At 40.6% G+C, this 24,306-nt stretch overlaps 1 protein-coding gene across 3 annotated transcripts in view; it reads left to right on the top strand.

Annotated features, from left to right (window-relative positions):
- LOC132391839 (protein phosphatase 3 catalytic subunit alpha) overlaps positions 1-24,306 on the top strand; it is a 277,918-nt gene that overhangs the window by 164,267 nt on the left and 89,345 nt on the right. For all 3 annotated transcript variants that reach the window (XM_059965511.1, XM_059965510.1, XM_059965512.1), the window contains exons 3-5: positions 10,797-10,921; positions 12,991-13,102; positions 17,182-17,327. In XM_059965511.1, coding sequence (XP_059821494.1) covers positions 10,797-10,921; positions 12,991-13,102; positions 17,182-17,327 — 383 coding nt within the window. The remainder of the gene's footprint in view (positions 1-10,796; positions 10,922-12,990; positions 13,103-17,181; positions 17,328-24,306) is intronic.

Below are 24,306 nucleotides of genomic sequence, written 5' to 3'. Positions count from 1 at the left end.
AAAAACTAGACTGAACTACGTAAAAAAACAACACAGAAAAAACTACACTAGACTACAGATCTATCCAGGACTGCATAAAGTGCACAAAACAGTGCAGGCATTACAATGAATAATAAACAAGACAATAGGGCAGTAAGGTGTCAGTCCAGGCTCTGGGGTATTGAGGGGTCTGATAACTTGGGGGAAGAAACTGTTACATAGTCTGGTCGTGAGAGCCTGAATGCTTTGGAGACGGCAAGAGGGAGAAGAGTTTGTATGAGGGGTGTGTGGAGTCCTTCATAATGCTGTTTGCTTTGCAGATGCAGCGTGTATTGTAAATGTCTGTAATGATGGGAAGAGAAACCCTGATGATCTCAGCTGACCTCACTATCCGTTGCAGGGTCTTGCGATCCGAGATGGTGCAATTTCCGAACCAGGCAGTGATGCAGCTGCTCAGGATTTTTTCAATACAACCCCTGTAGAATGTGATGAAGATGGGGGGGGTGCGGTTGGGAGATGGACTTTCCTCAGCCTTTGCAGAAAGTAGAGACGCTGCTGGGCTTTCTTTGCTATGGAGCTGGTGTTCAGTGACCAGGTGAGATTCTCTGCCAGGTAAACACCAAGAAATTTGGTGCTCTTAACGATCTCTACCAAGGAGCCATTGATGTTCAGCGGGGAGTGGTCGCTCTGTGCCCTTCTGAAGTCAACAACCATCTCTTGATTTGTTCACATTCAGAGACAGGTTGTTGGCTCTGCATCAGTCCATTAGCTGCTGCACCTCCTCTCTGTAAGCTGACTCATCATTCTTGCTGATGAGACCCACCATGGTCGTGTCATCGGCGAACTTGATGATGTGGTTCGAGCTGTGTGTTACAGCACAGTCGTGGGTCAGCAGAGTGGACAGCAGTGGACTGAGCACGCAACCCTGGGGGGCACCAGTGCTCAGTGTGATGGTGTTGGAGATGCTGCTTCCGATCTGGACTGGCTGAGGTCTTCCAGTCAGAAGTCAAGGATCCAGTTGTAGAGGGAGCTGTTCAAGCCCAGTAGGTTCAGCTTTCTAATCAGTTTCTGAGGGATGATTGTGTTGAATGCTGAACTGAAGTTCATGAACAGCATTTGAACGTATGTGTCTTTTTTGTCCAGGTGGGTTAGGGCCAGGAGGCCAATTTCCTCATTCTTTTCAGTAACTGAATATTTTTTGCATTTAAAAACACTGGGGGTTGCTGCACTTCGGAACATTATATACTGCTTTTGATTTTCTGATTATGCAAATAGAGTGATCAGATCCAGTGGATCACTCTGCTTAGTTTCTAATTTCTCAATGGTGCACATTTAAGAATTTTGAAGTATTTAAATGCACAGGATTCTGCCAGGACTGCCAAGAACTGAGTTATAAGGCGTGTTAGACAGGCTATGACTTTATTCTTTGGGGTATAGAAGGCTCAGAGATGATCTCTTAGAGGTGTCTAAAATCATGGGGGCACAGGGTGAATTCACTCTTTTTCCCAGGGTTGGGAAATGAAAAGCTGCTTGGCATAGGTTTAAAGTGAGGGGTAAGATTTAATAGGAACTTGAGGGGCAACTTTTTTTAATGTACAAAAGGTGATATTTATATGAATAGGTTGCTAGAGGAAGGTGCTGAGGCAGTTAGACAGTTACTTGGATGATAAAGGTTCAGAAGGTCACAGGGCAAATGCAAGGACATATGACTAGCTTTGAAGCATTTTGTTCGACATGGACAAGTTGAGAGGTAGAACCTATTTCCATGCTATATGACACTATGACTTTTGACTAAGTGCTTGCTCATATTTCCTAATCTACCTTGACCAAAGCCCCCTCCCCCCTTACTTTAGTGTTCTACTGATTAGTTTCTTCCAAACTGTGTTGAAAATTCTGTTGTCATGAAAATTTCCCAGAAAGCCTCTTGCTAAGACATTCAGTTAATTCTCAGTATTCAAGGTTATGTTCAAGGTGGCCTAAATCCTAACTCCAATGAAAACTGTGCTAAATACATTCTGTGAACTTCACCTCCAAGTTACTTTTGCTGGTTTGATTTAACTTGTGTGTGAAGGTTGAAGTCTATCATAATATCTATATACCTTGATGTACTTTATTCCTCCTCATGCAACCATCAGGAAGAATGAGAACATAGAATAGTCCCTCACAGGAACAGCCCCCTTCGCCTACAGTGCCTGTACTGACCATGATCCTAATCCCATCTGCCTGAATGTGGTCTATTTCCCTCAATATACTTGTTCATGCGCCTGTCTAATGTCTCTTAACCAAAGTTCAAAGTAAATTTCTTATCAAAATAAGTACATGCACACACAACCATATACTACCCAGGTATTCATTTTCTTGCGGGCATTCACAGTAAATGCAGAATACAAAGAAACAAATAGAATTAATGAAAAACTTCACACAAACAGACAAAGGATAACCAAGGTGCAAAAAACAGTAAGTTGTGTAAATACAAAAAGAAAACTAACATTAAGTAATAATTATTAAAAGCATCATTTGTAGACCTCTTGAAAGTGATTCCTTAAATTGTAGAATCTGCACAGTATTGGGGTGAGTGAAGTTATGCATCTGGTTCAGGAGTCTGATGGCTGAGGAAATAACGACTGTTCCTGAACCTGGTGGTGTGGAACTTAAAGCTCCTGTACCTCCTTCCTGATTGCAGCAGTGAAAAGGGAGCATGGCTTGGATGCTGGGGGTCCTTGATGCAGACTGTGCTTAAACATTGTACCTGCTCCCACACTTATCCTGACAGTACTTTCTAGGCACTTACCACTCTTGTGTCATAATAAATAATTGAAAGACCTACCTCGTAAATCTCCTTTAAGGTTTATCCCTCATCTTAAATCTATGCACCCAGTACATAAAGGATAAAGATTACCTTTATTTGTGATATGCATGTTGAAAAAAACAGTGAAAGGTATTGTTTGTGTCATTCACCAACACCATCAGAGGATGTGTGTGTGGGGGGGGGGCGTTGGGGAGAGGAACCCACACTATCCTGGGGGATAAAAAGATTTTTTAACCATCTCTCCTGTCTATGCTCCTCATAATTTTCTATTTCTTTTAGTTTCCCCCAATGGTTGAAGAAAACAATCTAGGCTTGTCCAATTGATCCTTGTAACTAATCCCTCTAATTACAGGTAGCATCCTTCTACACATCTTTTACATCCTGTCCAAAGCCTCCACATCCTTCCTGTAATGTGGCAACCAGAACTACATGCAGTACTTTAAATAAGGCCTAACTTAAATGTTACACAGCTGCAACATGTCTTTCCAACTTTTATACTCACCACTTCAGCTAATGAATGCCTTTATCATCCTATCTGCTTGTGTTATTACTTTCAGGGAGATGTGAAATTGGACCCCAAGATTCCTCTGTACCAAAGTCGAGTATTGTCATTTGGACAAGTACATAGCTACAAAGGTGTAATAAAAAGCTTGCATGATACTGAGTTCCTCCAGCATTTTGTGTGTGTGGCATCATTATATAAGCAGCATTTACAAGAATTGCCAAATCCAAATTGTACAGAACTTTTACAAGAAAAACATAATCAGAACAAAAAAGTAAATATTTGTGCAGTGATCAAAGTGTTGTTAAACTGTAGATCACAGTTCTCTAAAGGGTCTTGCCACTTTTCTCTTACATTTGACCTTCCAAGTGCAACACTTGTGCAGATTAAACTCCATCTGAAATTTATTTGACCTCATTTTCAACTGGTCAAAATAATCTGCTGAATATTTTGATAGTCTTTCTTACAGGTCACAATTCGTCCATTTCTATGGATATATTGCAAACTACTTGTTCCAGTATTTTTGTCCCTTGTTATTCTTATATTATGACTACAATCACCACCCTGTCCTTATCTTGTATTTCCAGCCTCTAGTTCCTTTCTGCTTGTGGGAACCTCTTAAAAGTTTGTTCTTTGATGGCTTATCTTGTAAGTGTGATATTTTGGGTAAATGTAAAAAGCAAAGCTGTAGGTTATTAGGAAAGGATTTGAACATCCCTGTACTTTGAGATAATGCTGTCTGCATTTCAATCTTTCATAGAAATCCTAGAAGAAAATAATTTGATCCACCATGTGTGTGCTGGCTGGAAAAAATATTCCTGAGCCTAATCTCACCTTCCAGAACTAGATCCTTGGCCTTTCAGGCAGTGGCACTTCAAGTACATAAGTACTTAAGTGTGATGAGGCTTTTTGCTTTGCTAGCCATGGTTTTGACCCCTTGCTATGGGAAATGGATCTTTCCTATTTACACAATGGAAGCCCTTTATAAACTTGCACACCTCAGTTGTTTCCTATTATCCTCTGTTCCAAAGAAAACATCCCAGCCTCTCCAATCTTTACCCACGGTTACAATTTTCCAGTCCTCATGAATATCCCCTGCGATCATATCCTTCCTGTAATGTGGCCACTAGAAACGTACACAGTATTTGATCTGCAGCTTAATTTTACACAGGGTGGGACATTCAAAAGCTGCAGCTGAATACAACTGAGATAAAAACAAAGTGCTGCCCTTCAGAGCCATTTGTACTCTTGCTCTATTACCTGAGACCCACAATGTGATTAACTCTTTAATGGTCTGGCTACCACTATTTCAGATATTTAGCATCAATTAAATTGATTTCTTAAAACTGAATTATTGAGCACATTGTTGAGCCACTTCAGTTGTATTATTAAATTCTTTCTGCAGTATTGTGTGCATGACATTGAGGGCACACAATACTGAGGGCAGTAATAAATTGCTAGCCAATATTGTTCAATGCACTTGTTAGATATTGATGTGCTTTTGCATCCGTTAGATGAAGTGAAGTGCTTCTCTGGTTGACTTTTAAGCTTTGTGTCTGTCTTTTGATTGAAACATCAAATGGACTTATTTCCTTGATGTTACATCAGCTCTGTTGGTAGGGAGTACCTCCTATGGTGCAGAGGTCTCTGCCTGTCTAAAGTGTGTGATTTTTCATCTGACAATTGAGAATGTGTGTGAAGTTCCATGAAGCTAGTCAGAAAACTGTAATCCAGAGGAAATTAAAGCAGCATTGATTTACAGACCCAAGTGTTTTTAATTCGTATCTAAATCAAGATTTGTGTTTCTCTAGTTTTCGCAAATGGACGTAGCCAGTTAATTTTTTTAAACTGTTGGTTTAAGTGATAATACATCAATTCCCTGATCTTTACTCACTTTTTATGATTCAGAAATCCAAGAGACCTCCTGAAGAAGATCCGAGCAAATGCCCTCTGAGAAATACTGAATTCACATTGCAGTGTTAGATCAAGAGAAGGGCTGTATATCAGAATGTCCATTTTAAAATTGCAGAAGTCCTAATATGCTCCACAAGTGTTACCAAATTGCATTTAACATTCAACAATATGAGGTGGCATTAGAATCAGAATTTCCACTTCTGATCCCTTTATTCCCTCGACTTTCCCATCAATTCCACAATCCACTCCTTGGTCTTATTGTTGTAGGGTGCAAGATTGTTGCTACAAAACCTCTCAACCAGCTGATCTATCTTGATCTTGTACACCAACTCATTACAAATTGAAGTTCTGCCAATAATAGTTGTGTTATCATTTATAGATGCTGTTTGAGCTGTGCCTAGCAACAAAATTGTGGGTGTATTGAGAATAGGGCATTGGGCTAAGCGTGCATCCTTGAGGTGTGTCATTGTTGATTGTCAGCAAGGCAGACGTGTTATTTCTAATCCGCACAGACTGTGCTTTCCTGGTGAGGAAGTCAAGGATCCATTTGCAGAGGGAGGTAGAGAACCAGGGTTTGGAGCTTGTTGATTAGAACTGAGCATTTGATTGTGTTGAATGTTGAGCTGTAGTCAATTAAACAGCAGCCTGACATAGGTATTAGTATTTTCCAGATGGTCCAAGGCTGAGTGGAGAACCAAAGAGATTGCTCCAGCTGTAGACTTATTATGGCGATAGGTAAATTGCAGCAGGGCCAGGTCACTGCTTGGGTAGGAGTTGATTCTAGCCAAGACCAACCTCTCCATTACGGTAGATGTGACTGTCGCTAGGCAATAGTCATTGAGATAGCTCTCTCTTCTTGGGAACTGGTGTGACTGTTGCCTTTTTGAAGCAGGTGGAAAATTCCATCTGCAGCAATGATGGATAGAGCTTATCCTTTAACATCTTTTGCCAATTGGTTGGCACAGGTTATTTATTAATGCCTTGCGAGGTACACCATCAGGGCCTGATGCCTTGTGAGTATTTACCCTCTTGAAAGATGTTCTGACGTTGGCCCCTGAAACAGAGATCACAGATGCTGCAAGGATTTCAACAAGTGTAGCTTTATTCTCCCTTTCAAAGTGAGAAAAGCATTGAGCTCATCTTGGAGTGAAGTATCATAGCATTACATGCTTTGTAAGAAGTAATGGCCTGCACGCCTTGCCAGAGCTGATTGCCCTTAACCTTGATCAAATTGTTTTTTGGCACTTCATTTAGCCTTCCGTAGGTTATATCTGACTATTTGTATAGCTCTGGATCACCAATCTTGAATGCCACAGATCTAGCCCTCAGCAGATTAGGGATCTTCTGGGTTATCCAAGGCTTTTGGTTTGGGTATGTCGGGTATGTTCTTGAATGCACACAATCATCCTCACAGGTCTTGATTAAGTCGATGGGCACAAAAAGAAAGAAAAAAACAGGAAGTGCTGAGCAGGTCAGACAGTATCTGTAAAGAAAGAAAGAAACGGTTGGCATTGTATCTCAGGACACTGTGAAAACCGAGAAAGAAGAAAACCAAATGATTTTTAGTAGCGGAAAAGGTTGGTGATGATTAAGTAGAAGCATGGGAATATCCTGATAGAGCAAGACCAAATGGGTTTAATGGGGGGGGGGGGAAGAGAAGGGTTACTTGCCTACTTGTCTGCCTAATGTTTTTTGTAAATGATGAGGCTGTGGGCCAACCCACAGGCCAAAGTAAATGCAGAAGATCAGGAAAACAATCAAAATTATTGCAGGCCAAGATGGCCAGTTCTGGTACTAACACAAAGGAAGATGAATCAGAATCAGGGATAATATTGCTGCCAAATGTTGTGAAATTTGTTAGCCTTATGGTTGCAGTACAATGAAATACATGATAAATATAGTTAAAAACCAAAATTGAGACTGAAAAAATATTCACTCTCTTTGTAATTACTTTGCTAACTTTCCTCAAGTGCGATGTACTGTATTACCTTACCAACTCACCCAATTTGTTGATGTACAAAATTGGTGGATCACTGGTTTTCAATGAATTCATAACAACAAATTACCCCTCTCTCCTCAGGGTCCACCAGTATGGTAGATTTTCAACAGACCAAACCAAAATGAAGACAAATGAGCATTCAAGACAAGTTTGAGAAATGATAATAGAGAAGCAGTAATCTAGGGAAGGGTTCAAAACCATTTCAAAGGCACTGAAATTACCTCAGAGCTCAGTGCAGATCATCATTTAAAAAGTGGGAAAAAATATGAAACCACAGCCACACTGCTTAGGTCAGGCCTCCCCTTTAAATAATTGCTGGAGAAGAATGGCATGGCACTTGTAAGAAAGACTACTATGACACTGACAGTCATTCTGAGCTACAGAAGTCAGTGGCTGCAACTGCAGATGAAGTTCATGGCTCCACAATCTCTTAACGCCTTGTACAAAAACGGTATTTATGGAAGAATGGTAAGGGGAAAAAGCTTAAACATAAAGGTACAGGTTTCCCCCGCAATCTGAAGGTAGAGCGTTCCTATGAAACTGTTTGTAATCCAAAATGTTGTAAAACAAAGAAGCATTAATTTATATGAGAAAAATTTTTGAACGTTCCCAGACCCAAAAAAAACCTACCAAAGCAAAGCAAATAACACATAAAACCTAAATTAACACTAACATATAGTAAAAGCAGGAATGATATAATAAATTTACACCCTATATAAATTAGAAATATTGTAGGTACGGTGTAGTTTCACTTATCAAACTCGGGAAATCGATTTGGAGAAAAAAATTGGCATGTGTAAGCACGTACACGCATGTGCAAACAACTGCCTGCACAAGGCTTCACGGTCATTGTAGTCTTTGTCAGGGTAAACACACGTATAAAGCGGGCGTCTTTTTTTGTAAAAGCGAAAATACTCTTTCGTTAGTGAAAACAGGTACCAATGTAAGTCTTTCGTAAAAGCAAGTTGTCGTAAATCGAACATTCGAAAAGTGGGGGCCGCCTGTACATCCTTGCCTGTAAACACTTTGCAAAACGTCACATGCCACAGCCGTAAAGATGTAAAAGGTCTTGTGTTCAGATGAGACTAAAGTGGAACTTGGTCTCAGCACTAAGCGATATGTGTGGCTTGAACCTAATACTATGGGTCAGCCAGGTAACACCATCCCTCTCTAAACTATGATGGAGGTAGCATCAAGCTTTGGGGATGCTTTTCAGCAGAAAGGACAGGAAATCTAGTGAGGATTGATGGGACGATGAATGCTGCTAAATACAGAGAGATCCTGGTTAAAAACCTGCTTGTCTCTGCCTGAAAGCTTAAACTGTGGTGTAAGTTCATCTTTCAGCAGGACAACTACCCAAAGCATATTCCAGAGAAACCATAGAGTGGCTTTAAATTCATGGCCTTGAGTGGCCCAGAGTCCAGACCTTAACCTGATCAAACATCTCTGGTAAGACCTCAAGATTGCTGTCCTCCACCAACCTGGCACACCTCAAGCAATTTTGGAAGGAGGAATGGGAAAATTTAGCTCCATCACGTTGTGCAAGGCTAATAGAGACTTATCCAAAAAGTCCACAGGCTGTAGTAGCTATGAAAGATGATTCAACTAATTACTGAACAAAAAAGGATGAATATTTTTGAAGTGCTGCTGTTTCAGGTTTTGAATTTTTAGTGTTTCATGCTTTACAATTTTCCGTTTTTTTTTCTTGGACTCTACTGTGGGGGTAGAAAAGGAGCATGTGATTAACAAATAAGAATTATTGGTTAAATTGACCAAAATCCCTGATTGTAATACTCACTTATGTGAACAAAGGATTGAGGGCTTAATTTTTTTATGTGGCACTGTACAAGTGAAGTCCTAGCCATGACGTGGCGATTTCACCTCAATTATTACAAAATGGCAGCTCAAAAATCAGTGGCTCTAACTCTTTAATAAGTTTGCATTGGATAATTTATTAAATGCTAGCTTTTTAGACTAGTGATTCTTAGTCTTACTGGGATTTATTGCTCATTTGCATTAGTTTTGATCTCCTTAAACTAATTGATTTTTTTTTTCTACACACTTGTCAATGCGGCAAGAACAACATGCATTTATACAGCACCTTTACTATAAATAAATGTCCCAAGTCATTCCACACCAACAATGTCACCAATAAAAACAATTCTAGTTATTTTTAAGAAATTTGCTACGAAAGGATGTGTTAGTCTGAGGGTTGGGATGGCAAACTGCATGAAACTCTGCTGGTAGTATTGTACTGGTCAAATCTATTTATACAATTATTGAATCCTGAAGTTCACTGCTTCAGTCATACCAGCTGTGTTTATTAACCAACAGGTCCTTGACAGGTAGTATAACAGTGTATCTGAATTTTCATTCAATACTGCACCTCTTTTTCATTGAGTTTTCTGCAGGACAAATGGGAAGTTGTCCAATCTAGTTGCCAGCACAGCATAATCATGATCGCTATGCTGTCTATTGAGTAAGGGTGAGCAGATGATAGTTGCATATTTGTACATTTGGAGGCTTGAGTGCTGTAAATTCATCCACTGATGTCTGAGAGAATTTGAATTTCTGCACTAAAGGTCAGCTGCCAGCCTTCCCCTGCTGTGAAAGGCAGCTTTTTCCAACAATAAAGGCCCATGATGATATCTTTTTCAAAAAAAAATGTGAATGGCTACCTATATCTGGAGAGTTGCTTTCAACAAAGAAAGATCTTGATGATGAAATTGGCTACCATCTTCGGTGGTCAGCAAAGCCTTTTCCCATCTGAGGTAATGTATGTTTGAAAAGAAGGTCCAACTTGGTCTACTGAGCAGCAATGAGTCTTGCTCTACTGTTTCCTAAAGAGGTTTGGATTACGTACTGCAGATACCTTAAAGCAGGATGTATCATAAGATGCTTATATACTAAGGCACCGCTTTTAAATCAGGTTCATTCACTCATCCTTTCCTTCACTTATTTCCAAAGAAGAAAACAATGTAGTTTCTTTAGCTTGCCCATATTCAGCTGTCAGCAGTTTGTGTGGGGTGTGCTATTAGTTGCTTCCTTGTGTGTGTGTGTGTGTGTGTGTGTGTGTGTGTGTGTGTGTGTTTTTAAGATGTACTGTTAGCAATTAGGACTGATTATACAACAAACTTCACTTTAGAAGAACTTGTATTTGTACAGTTTCTTTCACAACCAGATACTGAAGTGCTTTGAAGTGTAGTTACTGATGTGATATCATTTGGAAATGTAATGGCATTTGCATCTATTGCACTTTCAATGCTAAACTTATTTTCTGGCCAAAAGAATTTCTAATATTGGAGAACAGTTAATCCCAACATATAGCAAGTGAGAAGCTCCTGCACCTGTAAGTTAGCTGGTCAAGGCTCAGTAGCCGGTAAGTGACACCACTTAAGGTTGTAGAGCACTAGAGAAATGATGAGGTACTTCCACATGTATTCAATTCGCTTCCAATTTCTGAATGTTTTGTCATTTCCCTGCCCCACCACCCTTTGGAGCAGATATAAACAAGTTGCTCTTGAATAGCATAACTGTACATTATGTATATTAGCAGAATTAAGTACCTTATTTACTCTGTTGATCTCTTTTAGTTTGTGGTGATATCCATGGTCAATTCTTTGATCTGATGAAGCTGTTTGAAGTTGGTGGGTCCCCCGCGTCTACTCGCTACCTCTTCCTTGGTGACTACGTGGACAGAGGTTACTTCAGCATTGAAGTGAGTAGAATGGAACTTGCATATGGTGGGGTGGGAGTGGAAGAAGCTAATACCTGCTTATACCTCCATGAACCAATCTCATTTTCATATACTTCATTGTTCCCTCTGAGCTGGGCCATTCTAATGTTCTCATAAGCATTTCTCCAATCCATCACTCTTACCCAGACTCTGCTTCTGTACCTGAGCTTGCACCAAGTCCCTGTCACTGCATTGTTCACTGATCTGCACTTTATTTAGAGATACAGCACAAAGTAGGCTGTTCTGGCCCTTCGAGCCATGCTGTCCCAGCCACCCCTGATTCAACCTTAGTCTAATCACAGGACAGTTTACAGTGACCAATTAGCCTACCAAGTGGTTTGTCTTTTCTTCAACCCAGCAGCACTCCACTTCTCTCATCCTGGTTTCAAATCCTTGCATTATCCTTTATCTTCTACTTTTTTACGTTCTCAAAACTCTTTCATCAAGCTTTGACTCATTGTTGTTAATGACTCTTAAGGATTTGGGATATAATTTTCTTTAGTAGTTCTTCTTTGCAGCATCTTGAAGACACTATAGGAATATTAAGAATAATTTGTTGCCAGAAATACAGTCTATAAAGCCCTTTTATTCTAAGCTATGGCACTGTTTTGTCGAAGAGTTGAGGAGGTTCTTCCCCAGTGACTTGGCCAGTATTTACATTTGTTTGCCATCATGTTAAAGCAATCTGTCTGGTGATTAACATGTGGAGCTTCTTGTTCATAAATGGGCTGCTACTTTCTCAACTTTACACATTGTGCATGTAAAGTGTTTCGTTAGTTAGAATGCCAACTTAGGCCATCGTGAGATCCTGAAGTCTAAAACACACAAATGCTTGGTTAGTATAATGAATTGGTTCAGAGTTAAGATACTTAATATCAAAATAATTAATAGCTCAGTCCTTGGATGAATGCTTGCTATCCCACTCCTAATGTCATCATTAAACTCAGAAGCATCAATCTTGCTGGCATTGCCTGGCTTATACATAACTGAGCAAAAATGCTTGTAAATGTTTCTTTTGAATAGTGTGACATTAGGGTAGAGGAGTTTCAGCTCTTTGAAAGAATTTGAGCTTGACACTAAGGAGCTTAATTAAAATGCACAGAGATGTGAAGCAATCTGCATTAAGGTCACCCTCTCAATTGATTTGATTTGTTTCTTTGGGTATGTAACTGAAAGTGATACTGCTGACTGCTGAACAAAAGTTGTCGGGTTGATCTCCATGGTTAATGTTGGAAACCTTTATGTGCCCCTGGCCATATGGCAACTAAAATCGATCATATCATAAACATAGTCAACTTTAATGCATTAAATTAATGAGACAGTGCTAATTCAAGCATTTCACTGGTCAAGTTCATTAATTTATGTCTGTCCCTGGGTCACACTTTGCTTGTCAATATATAGCCCATTTACTTGTGAATGTACTGTTCTAATTTTTGGATTAAGACACTGAAGGATGGGGTCAAATATGTCTTTGTGGAATTCTAAATATTTAAATTCTGCATTGTACTATCTGATAGGAATGTTGATCTTATGTAATTAAACTCCTTGCACCCAGGCATGTCTGGTCTGAGTTGGGTTAAATAGTTCACGCTTGTAAAGTGTTGTACCTGAAGATGTATCTTTTTGTCAGACATCCATGCATTATGCAGTTAGTGGTTGAACTGATGAGCTTGAGGCAAGGGCCAATGAACCAGTGAGTATGGTGAGTAGAATCCATTTAAGATTCTATTAGTACAGGAAAAAGCACTCTTGGCTGAAACTATGGAAAAGTTTGGTGAAAGCAGATGTACTTCTTCAACAAAATTCTGTGGCCAACAGGTTATGTACTTGGAAACAATTCCAGCTCACAGTAGTGTGGTCTCCAGGCATGATTGATGGTGAAGTTGCTCATTTATCTCTATCAAAGCTGGCATTAGTGTCCCTTTATGCAGCTCATATTTATTTCTAAAAGATGTCCCAATTGGTCCTGTTTTCAAGTTTCTCCGGTGAACTACAGTGTCTTAGCTTGTGTTCTTTGGCTTATTTGTGACTTAGATTTGTTTGTCTTTCAGTGTGTTTTGTACCTCTGGGCTTTGAAAATCTTGTATCCAAAAACCTTGTTTTTACTTCGTGGGAATCATGAATGCCGGCACTTGACAGAGTATTTCACCTTTAAGCAGGAATGTAAGTATGGATTGCTTCACAATTTATACATTTTTTACACCTTAATACATCTACTAATTCACAGTTGAGGATCAGAATCACTTAGTATATGCTTTTATAAATTGATTAGACCTGGGCTGGGGTCATGTTTTGGGCTTACACTTTAGGAAGGATGTAAATGAAGTTTAGCAGAATAGTCTTAGCAATGTGTGGCTTTGTGATGTGTGATGCTAGGACAGAGTAAGTTAAGGAGAGATTTAATTGAGGTCAAAGTGGAGTTTATTGTCATTTACACAAGTACATCTGTGCGCAGGTGCAATAGAAAAACTTGCAGCAGCAGCATCATAGGTGCATAGCATCACATAATCAACATTCACAAAAAAGTATAAATTAGACAAAGTAAGTTTTTACAAGAACCAAAAGAATTTGAAGTGGCTCTAGTGATTAGGGACTGTGGTGGTTGGTTCAAAAACAGAATGGCTAAAGGGATGTAGCTATTCTTGAACCTGGTAGTGTGGTACTTCAGGCTTCTGATAGAACAGTACAGCATAGGAACAGGTCCTACATCGCCCAATGTTGAGCTAACAAAATCAGTATTCAAATGCCTGACTAAGCTAATTCATCCTGCCTGATGGTAACTGCAAGAACATGGCCTGGTACAAATGATGATTTTTGATTGCTGCTACCTTCTTGAGGCAGGGGTTCCCAACCTTTTTTTATGCCATGGATCAATACCATTAAGCAAGGGATCTATGGACCACAGGTTGGGAACTCCTGCTTTAGATACTACTGATTGTGGGCAGGAACATGTCCATAATATTTAGGGCAGATCCACTACTCTGCAGCTCCTTGCATTCTTGCACATTTAAGTTGCTAGGCTACTAGGCTATAATGCAACCAATCAGTATACTTTCAACAGTACATCTGTTGAAGTTTGTTCAAAGTCATATAAGATTTTGATGGAGTAAATCGAGGGAGAGTGTTTTCATTGGCAAGAAGGTCATTAACCCAATGAGGCAGATGGAAAAAAATTGTCTAAAAATTGTTAGCATTGATTTGTTTGTTTGAATGCTTGAAAAGAGAAAATTTGTAATGTAAGGGAGCACAGGAGAGTGTGACTGACTGGAAAAGCGTTGGAGCCAATATAGACATGATGTACTGAATTGTCTTTCCATAGTGCAGACACAGTTTAGAATTACAGCTTGTGGCTGAACCTCCACAAAACCTCTTCTGAGGTCTCATTTTCATTATGTGATCTGCAGTTTAAATCCACTGTGGTAACATCTGTGTTCACCTCAGCCTCAATTTGTAGAGCTGTAAGCAGCACATCTGTTTGTGTGGGCAGGTAACAAAGGGATACAAGGTGGTAAGGGCAGTGAAAAGAATTATTAAAACACAAACTAAGGACTTTGTCAGGGCTAGAAAATTACCTGCTTGCAAGTGTGAAGCATTCTCTACCTTGGGTATCTAAGGTGGATTAGAGTTGTCTCTGCTTTCCACGGACTGTCTTTTGCTCAGAGATTTGAAAGCTTGGAAGCTGACTTTTGGCCATTTCATTAATCAGAAAGAATATGATAGCATGGCAACTTTCCATTGTTTTGTTTCGCTTAAAAAAAATACTCAGAATGGAATGTAGTTTGCCTGACTCCCTCCTGGAACAACCAGGCTGTTGTCAGGAGTCCTGTGGTGAGAACTTGCTCTGCTGCCAAGTTAGGTACAGAAAGTCTTGGCAGGTCATTTCTTTGCAAACCAGAGATCTCTACTTTGCGTGAATCAACTTCATCCTGCTGCCTGGCTCATTCTCTTGCTCTCTGCAATTGAGAAAACAATCATCCCAACTCACCTCTTGCCTGTTTTGTAAAACAGCATGTATATCATTCATTACAGAGTAATCCCAAAAGCTTTGAAAAGCAGCATCAGCCCACAGTTCTGTAGCATGTGCAAAGTGGCTTGACACTGAATCAAATAATGAAACGTGGACAAAGGTTTGCCCATAGAGATGGGTTTTCGGTGGAACTTAACAAAAGGAGAAGTGAAAAAACTTAAGGAGAGTAAATCTAGAGTTTGTAACATCCATTACAGAACTCACTGGTGCCAGTAATGCACTGAAGTAATGGATGCCCAAAGAGACAGAATTTAGGAGGGTCATATTATAGGGCTTGACAAAGGCTTGAAGAAAATAAAATCACGATGTACTGTGACAAATATTCATGGCTTGGATCAGCAAATATAAATAACTTAACAACCTTTACATTTCTAATTCTTTTATAGATGTTCTTGATAAATATAAATTTCTCATTCTGTCCTGAGTTTTCAAGATTGTATTCATCAAAATTGGCAGGTATTTGGTGGCAAATCTTCAACGTTTCCTGGTAAATTAAGGTTAGATTTCCATCTGTGTCAAATATTAATTAGGGCAAATGCAAAGAACAAATTGTGTAAACAGTAAACAACAATATTGAATTTCTCTTCAAAGATGTGTACTCTCATGCTAAAACAATACAACTTGTTAGCAAAAGATTAATTTATTTCCCTAAGTCCTACCCATGACATGAGGGGTTTCCCCTTTGCCCTGCTTGTGTATGGGGATCTTGTAATGTGCAAATCTGCTGTCTTGTGGGCTATATCATGACAGTAATAATAAGAGAAACTAGGAGTAGGAGTAGGCCACTCAGCCCCTCGAGCCTGCCTGTCATGTAATATGATCATGGCTGATCTTCTGCTTGGTCCTCTTCTCTCCTGTGCTGGATCCCCATAGCGTAAAATCTCATTTCAAAAATGTATCCGCTTCCTTTTTAAATATTCCCATTGATCTTGCCTCTGTCACTCACTGGGTTGGAAATTCACCCTTGAAATAAATGCCAACATTGCACTTGCCGCCTTTACCACAGACTCAGCCTGCTAATTAACTTCCTGGGAGTCTTGCACAAGGACTCCCAAGTCCTTTTGCACAACACACACAAAATGCTGGTGGAACACAGCAGGCCAGGCAGCATCTATAGGGAGAAGCGCTGTCGACGTTTCGGGCCGAGTCCTGACGAAGGGTCTGAAACCTTGGAACCCTGAAGGCGCGCTTATGTTTTAAACCACATCCTTGGAATATTGAAAAGTGGCCGGTTATGCACCCACAGGAGCAGTCCCACCACTGCAAGGAGCAGAAGTCTGAATTCAACTCCAGATCACAGTCTTCAACAGAACCCCATCCATCCTGAAAAGGATAGACATCAAAGGTAGAAATTAAATGGTTTTTGTAGATGAACACAAAGGAGTCAGCATTGAGAGCCGTCACTTGCTAATCTTACACTTAAAGCATCAATAGCTTTTTGATAAATTAAGCAGTTTTGAAGCCAGATATTAACCTCCTCCCTTTAACTTATCAGAAACTTCAAATGAATGTCCACCTAATATTTCCTGTCATTCCCTACTGATAGCTTAATGGTGAGCTGAGAATTTTTTTTTCTGGTGTTGAAGTAGCTGGTTTAATCATATTTGAGGAATTTCTGTCAGCCACTTTGCGAGATAGAGTTCCAAGGCTTCCCATTTTGGCTAAACTTGTTCCTCCTGAATGCATTATTGTACTTATTAGTCACTATCTGGTTTTAGTCTCCTTGTGCCTCTATTTACTCTCTCAACTTCTGTAATTTTAAAGAACCCTCTCACATCATATTTGATGTGCTTCCTTTTTTGTGTAAGGAAAGCCATCAGCCTGTTGAGCCTTGTTCTTGAGCACAACTTCGGTATCATAAGGTATTAAGCAAATCATTCTTTCTGCACTTCTCCATTGCCTCTATATCCATTTTACGGTATAGAGATCTGAGCTATGCAGCAGCCTCCATTATAGCAGTGTTAGTTATAAACGCATGAAATGCATTGTTACAGACAATTATTAAAGCAAGAGGCATTGAATTTTTAAGGGAAGAAGAGACAACCATTCTCAGAAATTGCAACGGTTTTGGAGTACAGGCCAGTGGTGTTATTTATAGGCTTCACGTTTAATAAAGACGTGGCCAAGTCTGAATTACTATTGCTTCAGGGGTAATAGCTGTTCATTTGCATTTTGGTGTAAATCTCTTGTTTAACATTTTGTTTCTTTGCTCTAGGTAAAATTAAATATTCAGAACGAATATATGATGCCTGTATGGACGCTTTTGATTGCTTGCCGTTGGCTGCATTAATGAACCAGCAGTTTCTGTGTGTACATGGTGGGCTCTCTCCTGAGGTTAATACCTTAGAAGACATCAAGAAAGTAAGTACATTTATTAATTCACCCTCTACAAGAACATATTTGCTCTGCAAGCTCAAGCCCATCACCCCTGTTGGAGCATAGGCCACTGAGAGCAGCTCACCAGAGTCCTCTAACTTGTTCAGTCTTACAAGTTATCCCATCTTAGTCTTCTACTCCCAGAGATGAGGTCTTTGGAGCTTCTGTTGGCATTTCTGTAGTACTCTGTTTTTATGGGTTAGGGTGCTAGCCCCATACCCAGTCCTCCTCCTTTCGCAGCCAGATTTGAGACTATTCATGGCAGAAGTTTTGCTTTGCTAGCTGCTTGTTTAAAATGCATATTTCACAAGTTGGAATTTTAATATTTTAATTCACTCATGGAAAGTAGTAGTTCCTGGCAAGTCTGGTGATTTTCTGCTTATCCCTAGTTGCCCTTAAGGTTGGTGATGAGCTTTGCCTTGAGCCATTGCAGTCTGTCAGGTGATGGTTTTCATTTGGCATTATTGAGTGGGGAATTCCAACACTGGTTGAGTAATGAAGCAACACAATACATTTCTGAGGAATAAAAGAGAATCCACATTGGTTTCCAAATGTCTGCTCCCCTTGGGTTGCTGTAGCTCCGTTTGTGACATTAGGACCTCCCTAAGTGCTTTGTAGCCAATATCTAGTTTTTGATGAAAGTCACTATTGTAATTTGGGAAATCAGAAAGCCAATTTGTTCACAGTGGCCTCCCATAATAAAGAGTGTGCACAATGCCTAAACCTATTCTGGGGGTAGATAGGCACAGCATTGGGAAGAACTCTTTTGACCTTCAGGAACATAGAAAACATACAGCACAATACAGGCCATTTGGCCCACAAAGCTGTGCCGAACACGTCCCTAGCTTAGAACTACCTAGGTTTTATCCATAGCCCTCTATTTTACTAAGCTCCATGTAGCCATCCAGGAGTCTCTTAGAAGACCCTATTATTTCCACCTCCACCACTGCCGCTGGCAGCCCATTCCATGCACTCACCACTCAATGTATTTAAAAAAAAACAACTTACCCCTGACATCTCTTCTGTGTCTACTTCCAAGCACCTTAAAGCTATGCCCTCTGGTGCTAGTCCTTTCAGACCTGGGGAAAAGCTTCTGACTACCAATGTACTGACATTGGAGAGGGTTCAGAGAATATTCACTAGAATGATTCCGGGAATGTGAAGGTTAACATATGAGGAACATTTGACTGCTCTTGGACTATACTCCTTGGAGTTTAGAAGAATGAGGGGGGACCTCATCGAAACATTTCAAATGTTGAAAGGCATGAACAGAGTGGATGTGGCAAAGTTGTTTCCCATGGTACGGGAGTCCAGTATGAGAGGACATGACTTGAGGATTGCAGGGCGCCCATATAGAACAGAGATGTGAAAAAAAAAATTTAGCCAGAGGGTGGTGAATCTATGGAATTTGTTGCCACGAGCGGCAGTGGAGGCCAGGTCATTGGGTGTATTTAAGGCAGAGATTGATAGGTATCTGAGTAGTCAGGGCATCAAAGGTTATGGTGAGAGGTGGGGGAATGGGACTAAAGGGGAGATTGGATCAGCTCATGATGAAATGGTGGAGCAGATTCGATGGGCCAAATGGCCGACTTCTGCTGCTCTGTCTTATGGTCTATCCACACGATCAATGCCTTTCATTATCTTATACACCTCTATCAGGTCACCTCTCATCCTTCGTCGCTCCAAGGAGAAAAGGCCAAGTTCACTTAACCTATTCTCATAAGGCATGCTCCCCAATCCAGGCAACATCCTTGTAAATCTCCTCTGCACCCTTTCTGTGGTTTCTTGGTCCTTCCTGTACTGAGGCGACCAGAACAGAGCACAGTACTCCAAGTCGGGTCTGACCAGGGTCCTATATAGCTGCAACATTACCTCTCGGCTCTTAAATTCAATCCCACGATTGATGAAGGCCAATACACCACGTGCCTTCTTAACCACAGAGTCAACTTGTACTGCTTTGAGTGTCCTATGGACTCAGACCCCAAGATCCCTCTGATCCTCCACACTGCCAAGAGTCTTACCATTAATGAATAGTGACTTGAAATATTTTATCTTCATCTAAGAGTGGATTTATGATTTTTGTTTAACATATTCAAAACACAATTCCTCCAGTGGTATAGTACTGTGTCAGAGTAGGTTTTGTGCTCAGATCTTTAGAATGGGACTTAATCCTCCAACCTTGTCTCTCAACTGCACAGCTGACTGGAAGTAATGCTACACCTTAGGTGGTTCTGTGGATCATTGAGGCCTCTCACATCTAGCACTTACAAGTTAGGCTCCTCAGCTCCATCCAGAGTCGTCTAGTCTTCACGTTTCTGTCCCCCTCACCTTGCTCCTTGTACTTTTTTTGTTCTTTTTCATCTTTGTCTGCATCCATCTATCATTCACATGCTACGGTTTCTCAACTCCACTCATAACCCCTATTTGACGGTACCTGCTTGTCAACTTGCACCCCTCCTCAGTCCACCAATTGTCTCAGAATCTTTTCTTGCCGCCTGCTTTTCTGTATGTTGGTCATCCTGATGCAGGGTTTCAACTAGAAATGTTGATGACTTTCCTCCCACATAACCTGCATAATCTGCTGATTTCCTCCAGCATATTGCCGTTAAAATTAGGCCTCCCTCATGGATTAAATGTTTAGATTAGCAATTGGCTAATATTGGAGAAAATCTTCTTTAGCCAGCTAATGATTGCCTTGACTACAGTCATCTCTCATCGTTGCAGTCCCACGTTTGAATCGGGAAGGTTTCGGGTGTCCAATCTGATCACTTTCTGGGAAGTGTATTGAGCTGTTCATCATGCTTTCCTCAATTGGATGTGACCTGCCTAATTGGAGGAGGTGACCAGGTGCTGCAATATAGAATTCAGCTCTTTGGTGGCGATGTGTGGTAATGAAACAAGTGGCAAAGGAAAGTTGAAATGTTTAGCTGCACCAAGTGTGAGATGGAGCAATTCTCTTTTGAGAATATTTCTTTCGACAATATTTTTATTGTTTTTTTTAAATAAAGAGAACATAGTGTAAAGGAGAATTGTGCAGTGCATAACAGATGTAACAAATGTACAATTCACATTTGTGAAAGTGATGCACCCATAGTACAAACGTAATCACCCCATCCCTCCCAGTCACCAACTTCAAACCATCAATGCATTGGCAAAAAGGGTTAAACAGAACCTTTGTCCCCACAGAGCTGCATTGGTATAGAGAAAGTATATTTTTCTAATACATAGGCTGTTGTATGATAACAAATCTGAGTCCAAAGAGTTTTACCGGAAAATGATGGAGGTCAGGGATTTATGTACCGAGGAAAGGGAGAAGGAATGGATCTGTAGCCTGGCTGGGAATTTTGAAAATATTCAAGAAAGGGTCCCCACACCTTTTGAATTTTATTTCTGAATTGAGGATTGAGTAGTGGATCTTCTCAAGGTGTAGTCTGGACATGATGTCCTTGAGCCATTGAGTCTGGGTGGGCGGGGCAGCATCTCTCCACCTGAAACTGCGTGCTTGGCCAACAGAGAGGCAAAAGACAGTGTGCGATGTTTAGTTGGACTTGGGTGCATGTTCCCCTCTCCGGAGGTGCTGAAAAGGGTAATCAAAGGGTTAGGGTCCAGATTGTAATTAAGTATTTGGGATAGAGTTTGGAAGACATCTTTCCAGTATTTTTCCAAACTAGAGCATGTCTGGTACATATGGATAAGGGCAGCCTCACCCCTTTGCATTTGTCACAGCTGGGATTAACATCTGGGTAAATGAGAGATAATTTAGTTTTAGACAGATGGGTCCTGTGTACAACCTTGAACTGTAACAGGCAGTGGTGGGCACATAAAGAGGTTGAGTTAACTAATTTGAAGACTTCATCCCATACCTCCTCTGACACTGAAAAATTTAAATCTTGCTCCCAGGCAGTTTCAATTTTGTCAAGAGAGGCTCGCCTCAGAGCCGCAAGCTTGTCGCAGATAAAAGATATTAGACCTTTACGCAATGGATTCATACAGAGAAACAAATCAATAACGTTTGTGTCAGGTGTCTCAGGGAAGTTTGGTATCAGAGGTTGGATGAAATGTCTAATTTGCAAATATCTAAAGAAATGAGTGTTGAGTAGATTAAGATCTGCAGACAATTGTTCAAATGATGCAAAACAGTTGTCTAAAATCAGATCTTTAAAGTGTCTGATGCCCTCTTTTCTGTACCAGTCTTGAAATGTTGAATCATGTATAGAAGGCTAGAAGAGATGATTATGTAGAATAAGACTTGAAAGAGAGAAGGCATGGAGACCACTATGCTTTCTGAACTGAGCCCACACTCTCAGGGTGTGCCTGATGACAGGATTAGCAATTGGTTTAGACGTACGAAAAGGGAGTGCAGATCCAAGAAGTGTGGAGATGGAGTTCAGCTCCATGGTCACCCATAATGGGCAGTCGGACTGATTATAAAAATGAGACCAAAAGATGAGACAATGAATGTTAGCTGCCCAGTAGTATAAGCGGAAATTGGGCAGAGCCATGCCCCCAACACTTGTAGATTTTTAGCAATTCTCTACATTGTAATTTGACAATGTAAAATGCGTTTGTAGTTGAGATTGCTGTTTCCCACTAACTACCAACTTGATCTAGCAGAAGTTAAAATGAGAAGAGCAGTAGATATACTGAATCTCTAATCAGTAACAAAATTGTGAAGGCAGTAAGTTGCAAGGATTAGCCCTGAATTCAGCCAGTTTTATAACAGCACCTTGCATTTATACAGCATGTTGAAACATTGCAGAGTGCAGAAGCACTTAGCTAGATGGTTTGAGATGTGTCTATTTTAATGCAATGAGTATCATAAGCAAGGTGGATGAACTTAGAGCGTGGGCCAATACTTGGAACAATGATGTTGTGGCCATTACAGAGGTTTGGATGGCTCATGGGCAAGAATAGCTGCTGAGTGTGCCAGGCTTTAGATCTTTCAAAAAAGACAGGGAGAGAGGCAAAAGAGATGGGGATGTGGCATTGCTAATCAGGGATAGTGTCACGGCTGCAGAAGAGGAGGAAGTCATGAAGGGATTATCTACTGAGCCACTGCAGGTGGAAGTCAGAATCAGGGAGGGGGCAATAACTCTTGATTTTTTTTTATATAAAAGCCAATAGTAACAGAGGCATCAAAGAGCAGATAAGGAAGCAGATTCTGGAATGGTGCACTAATAATAGGGTTGTTGTGATGGGAGATTTTAACTTTCCTTACATTGACTGGCATTTCCTTAGAGCAAGGGGTTTAGATGGGGTGGAGTTTGTTAGGTTGTCTTCAGGAAGGTTTCCTGATGCAATATGCAGATAAGCCAACTAGAGGAGAGGCTGTACTTGATCTGGTATTGGGAAATGAACCTGGTCAGGTATCGGATCTCTCGGTGGGAGAGCATTTTGGAGGTAGTGATCACAACACTATCTCCTTTACCATGGAGAGATGGGAGCAGACACTTTGGGAAAACATTTAATTGGATAATTGGGGTAGGGGGAAATATGCTATTAGGCAGAAACTTTGGAACATAAATTGGGAGCAGATGTTCTCAGGGAAATGCACGACAGAAATCAGGGAACATATGCGTGGCATTCCGCATAGGGAAAGGATGATAGGATAAATGAACCATGGTGTACAAAGGATGTAGAAAATCAAATTAAGAAGAAAAAAGCTTACAAAAGGTTCAAGAAACTAGATACTGATAGAGTTCTAGAAAATTACAAGGTTGTCAGGAAGGAGCTTAAGAATTTAGTTAGGAGAACTAGAGGGGGCCATGAGAAGACCTTGGCAACCAGGATTAAGGAAAACCCCAAGGCATTCTACAAATATGTGAAGAGCAAGAGGATGAGCTGTGTGAGAATAGGATGAATCAGGAACGACAGTGGAAATGTATGCATGGAATTGGAGAATGCAGTGGAGGTACTTAATCAGTATTCACCACTGAAAAGAACTTTGACAAATGTGGGGATGACTTACCGCAGACTGAAACGCTTGAGTGTATAGACATTAGGAAAGAGGATGTGTTGGAGTTTTTGAAAGGTAGTGAGTTAGATACCTTAAGTTAGGGACCAGATGAGATATACCGCAGTCTACTGTGGGAAGTGAGGAAGGAGATTGCTGAGCCTCTGGCGATGATCTTTGCATCAACAATAGGGGCGGGAGTATTACCAGAGCATTGGAAGGTTGCAAGTATTGTTCCCTTGTTCCAAGAAATAATAGACCAGTGAGTCTTACTTCAATATTGGGCAAGTTGTTGGAGAAGATCCTGAGGGGCAAGATTTATGAGCATTTGGGGAAACATAATCTGATTAAGGATTGTCAGCATGGCTTTATCAAGGGGATGTCATCCCTTACAAACCTGATTGAATTCTTTGAGGAAGTAACAAAACACATAGATGAAGATAGAGCAGTGGATGTAGAGTATATGGATTTCAGTAAGGCATTTGATGAGGTTCCCCATGTAAGGCTCCTTCAGAAAGTAAAGAGGCATGGAATCCAAGGAGACCTTGCTTTGTGGATCCGGAATTGGCTTGCCCACAGAAGGCAATGGGTGGTTGTAGGTAGTTCTTATTCTGCATGGAGATCAGTGACAAGGGATCTGTTCTGGGACCCCACCTCTTTGTAATTTTTATAAATGACCTGGATAAAGAAATAGAAGGGTGGGTTATTAAGTTTGCTGATGACACAAAAATTGAGGTATTGTGGATAGTCTGGAGGGTTGTCAAAGATTATAGCACAGCATTGATAGGATGCAGAACTGGGCTGAGAAGTGGCAGATGGAGTTCAACCCAGATAAGTGTGAAGTGGTTCATTTTGATAGGTCAACTTTGAAGGCAGAATATAATAATGGTAAGACTCTTGGCAGTGTGGAGGATCAGTGAGATTTTAGGGTCCATGTCCACAGGACACTCAAAGCTGCTGTGCAGGTTGACAGTGTTGTTAAGAAGGTGTATGGTGTGTTGGCATTCATCA

This window comes from Hypanus sabinus, chromosome 3 (assembly GCF_030144855.1).
Source record: "Hypanus sabinus isolate sHypSab1 chromosome 3, sHypSab1.hap1, whole genome shotgun sequence".
Classification (NCBI taxonomy): Eukaryota; Metazoa; Chordata; class Chondrichthyes; order Myliobatiformes; family Dasyatidae; genus Hypanus; species Hypanus sabinus.
This window is presented reverse-complemented; position numbering and strand designations above follow the sequence as displayed.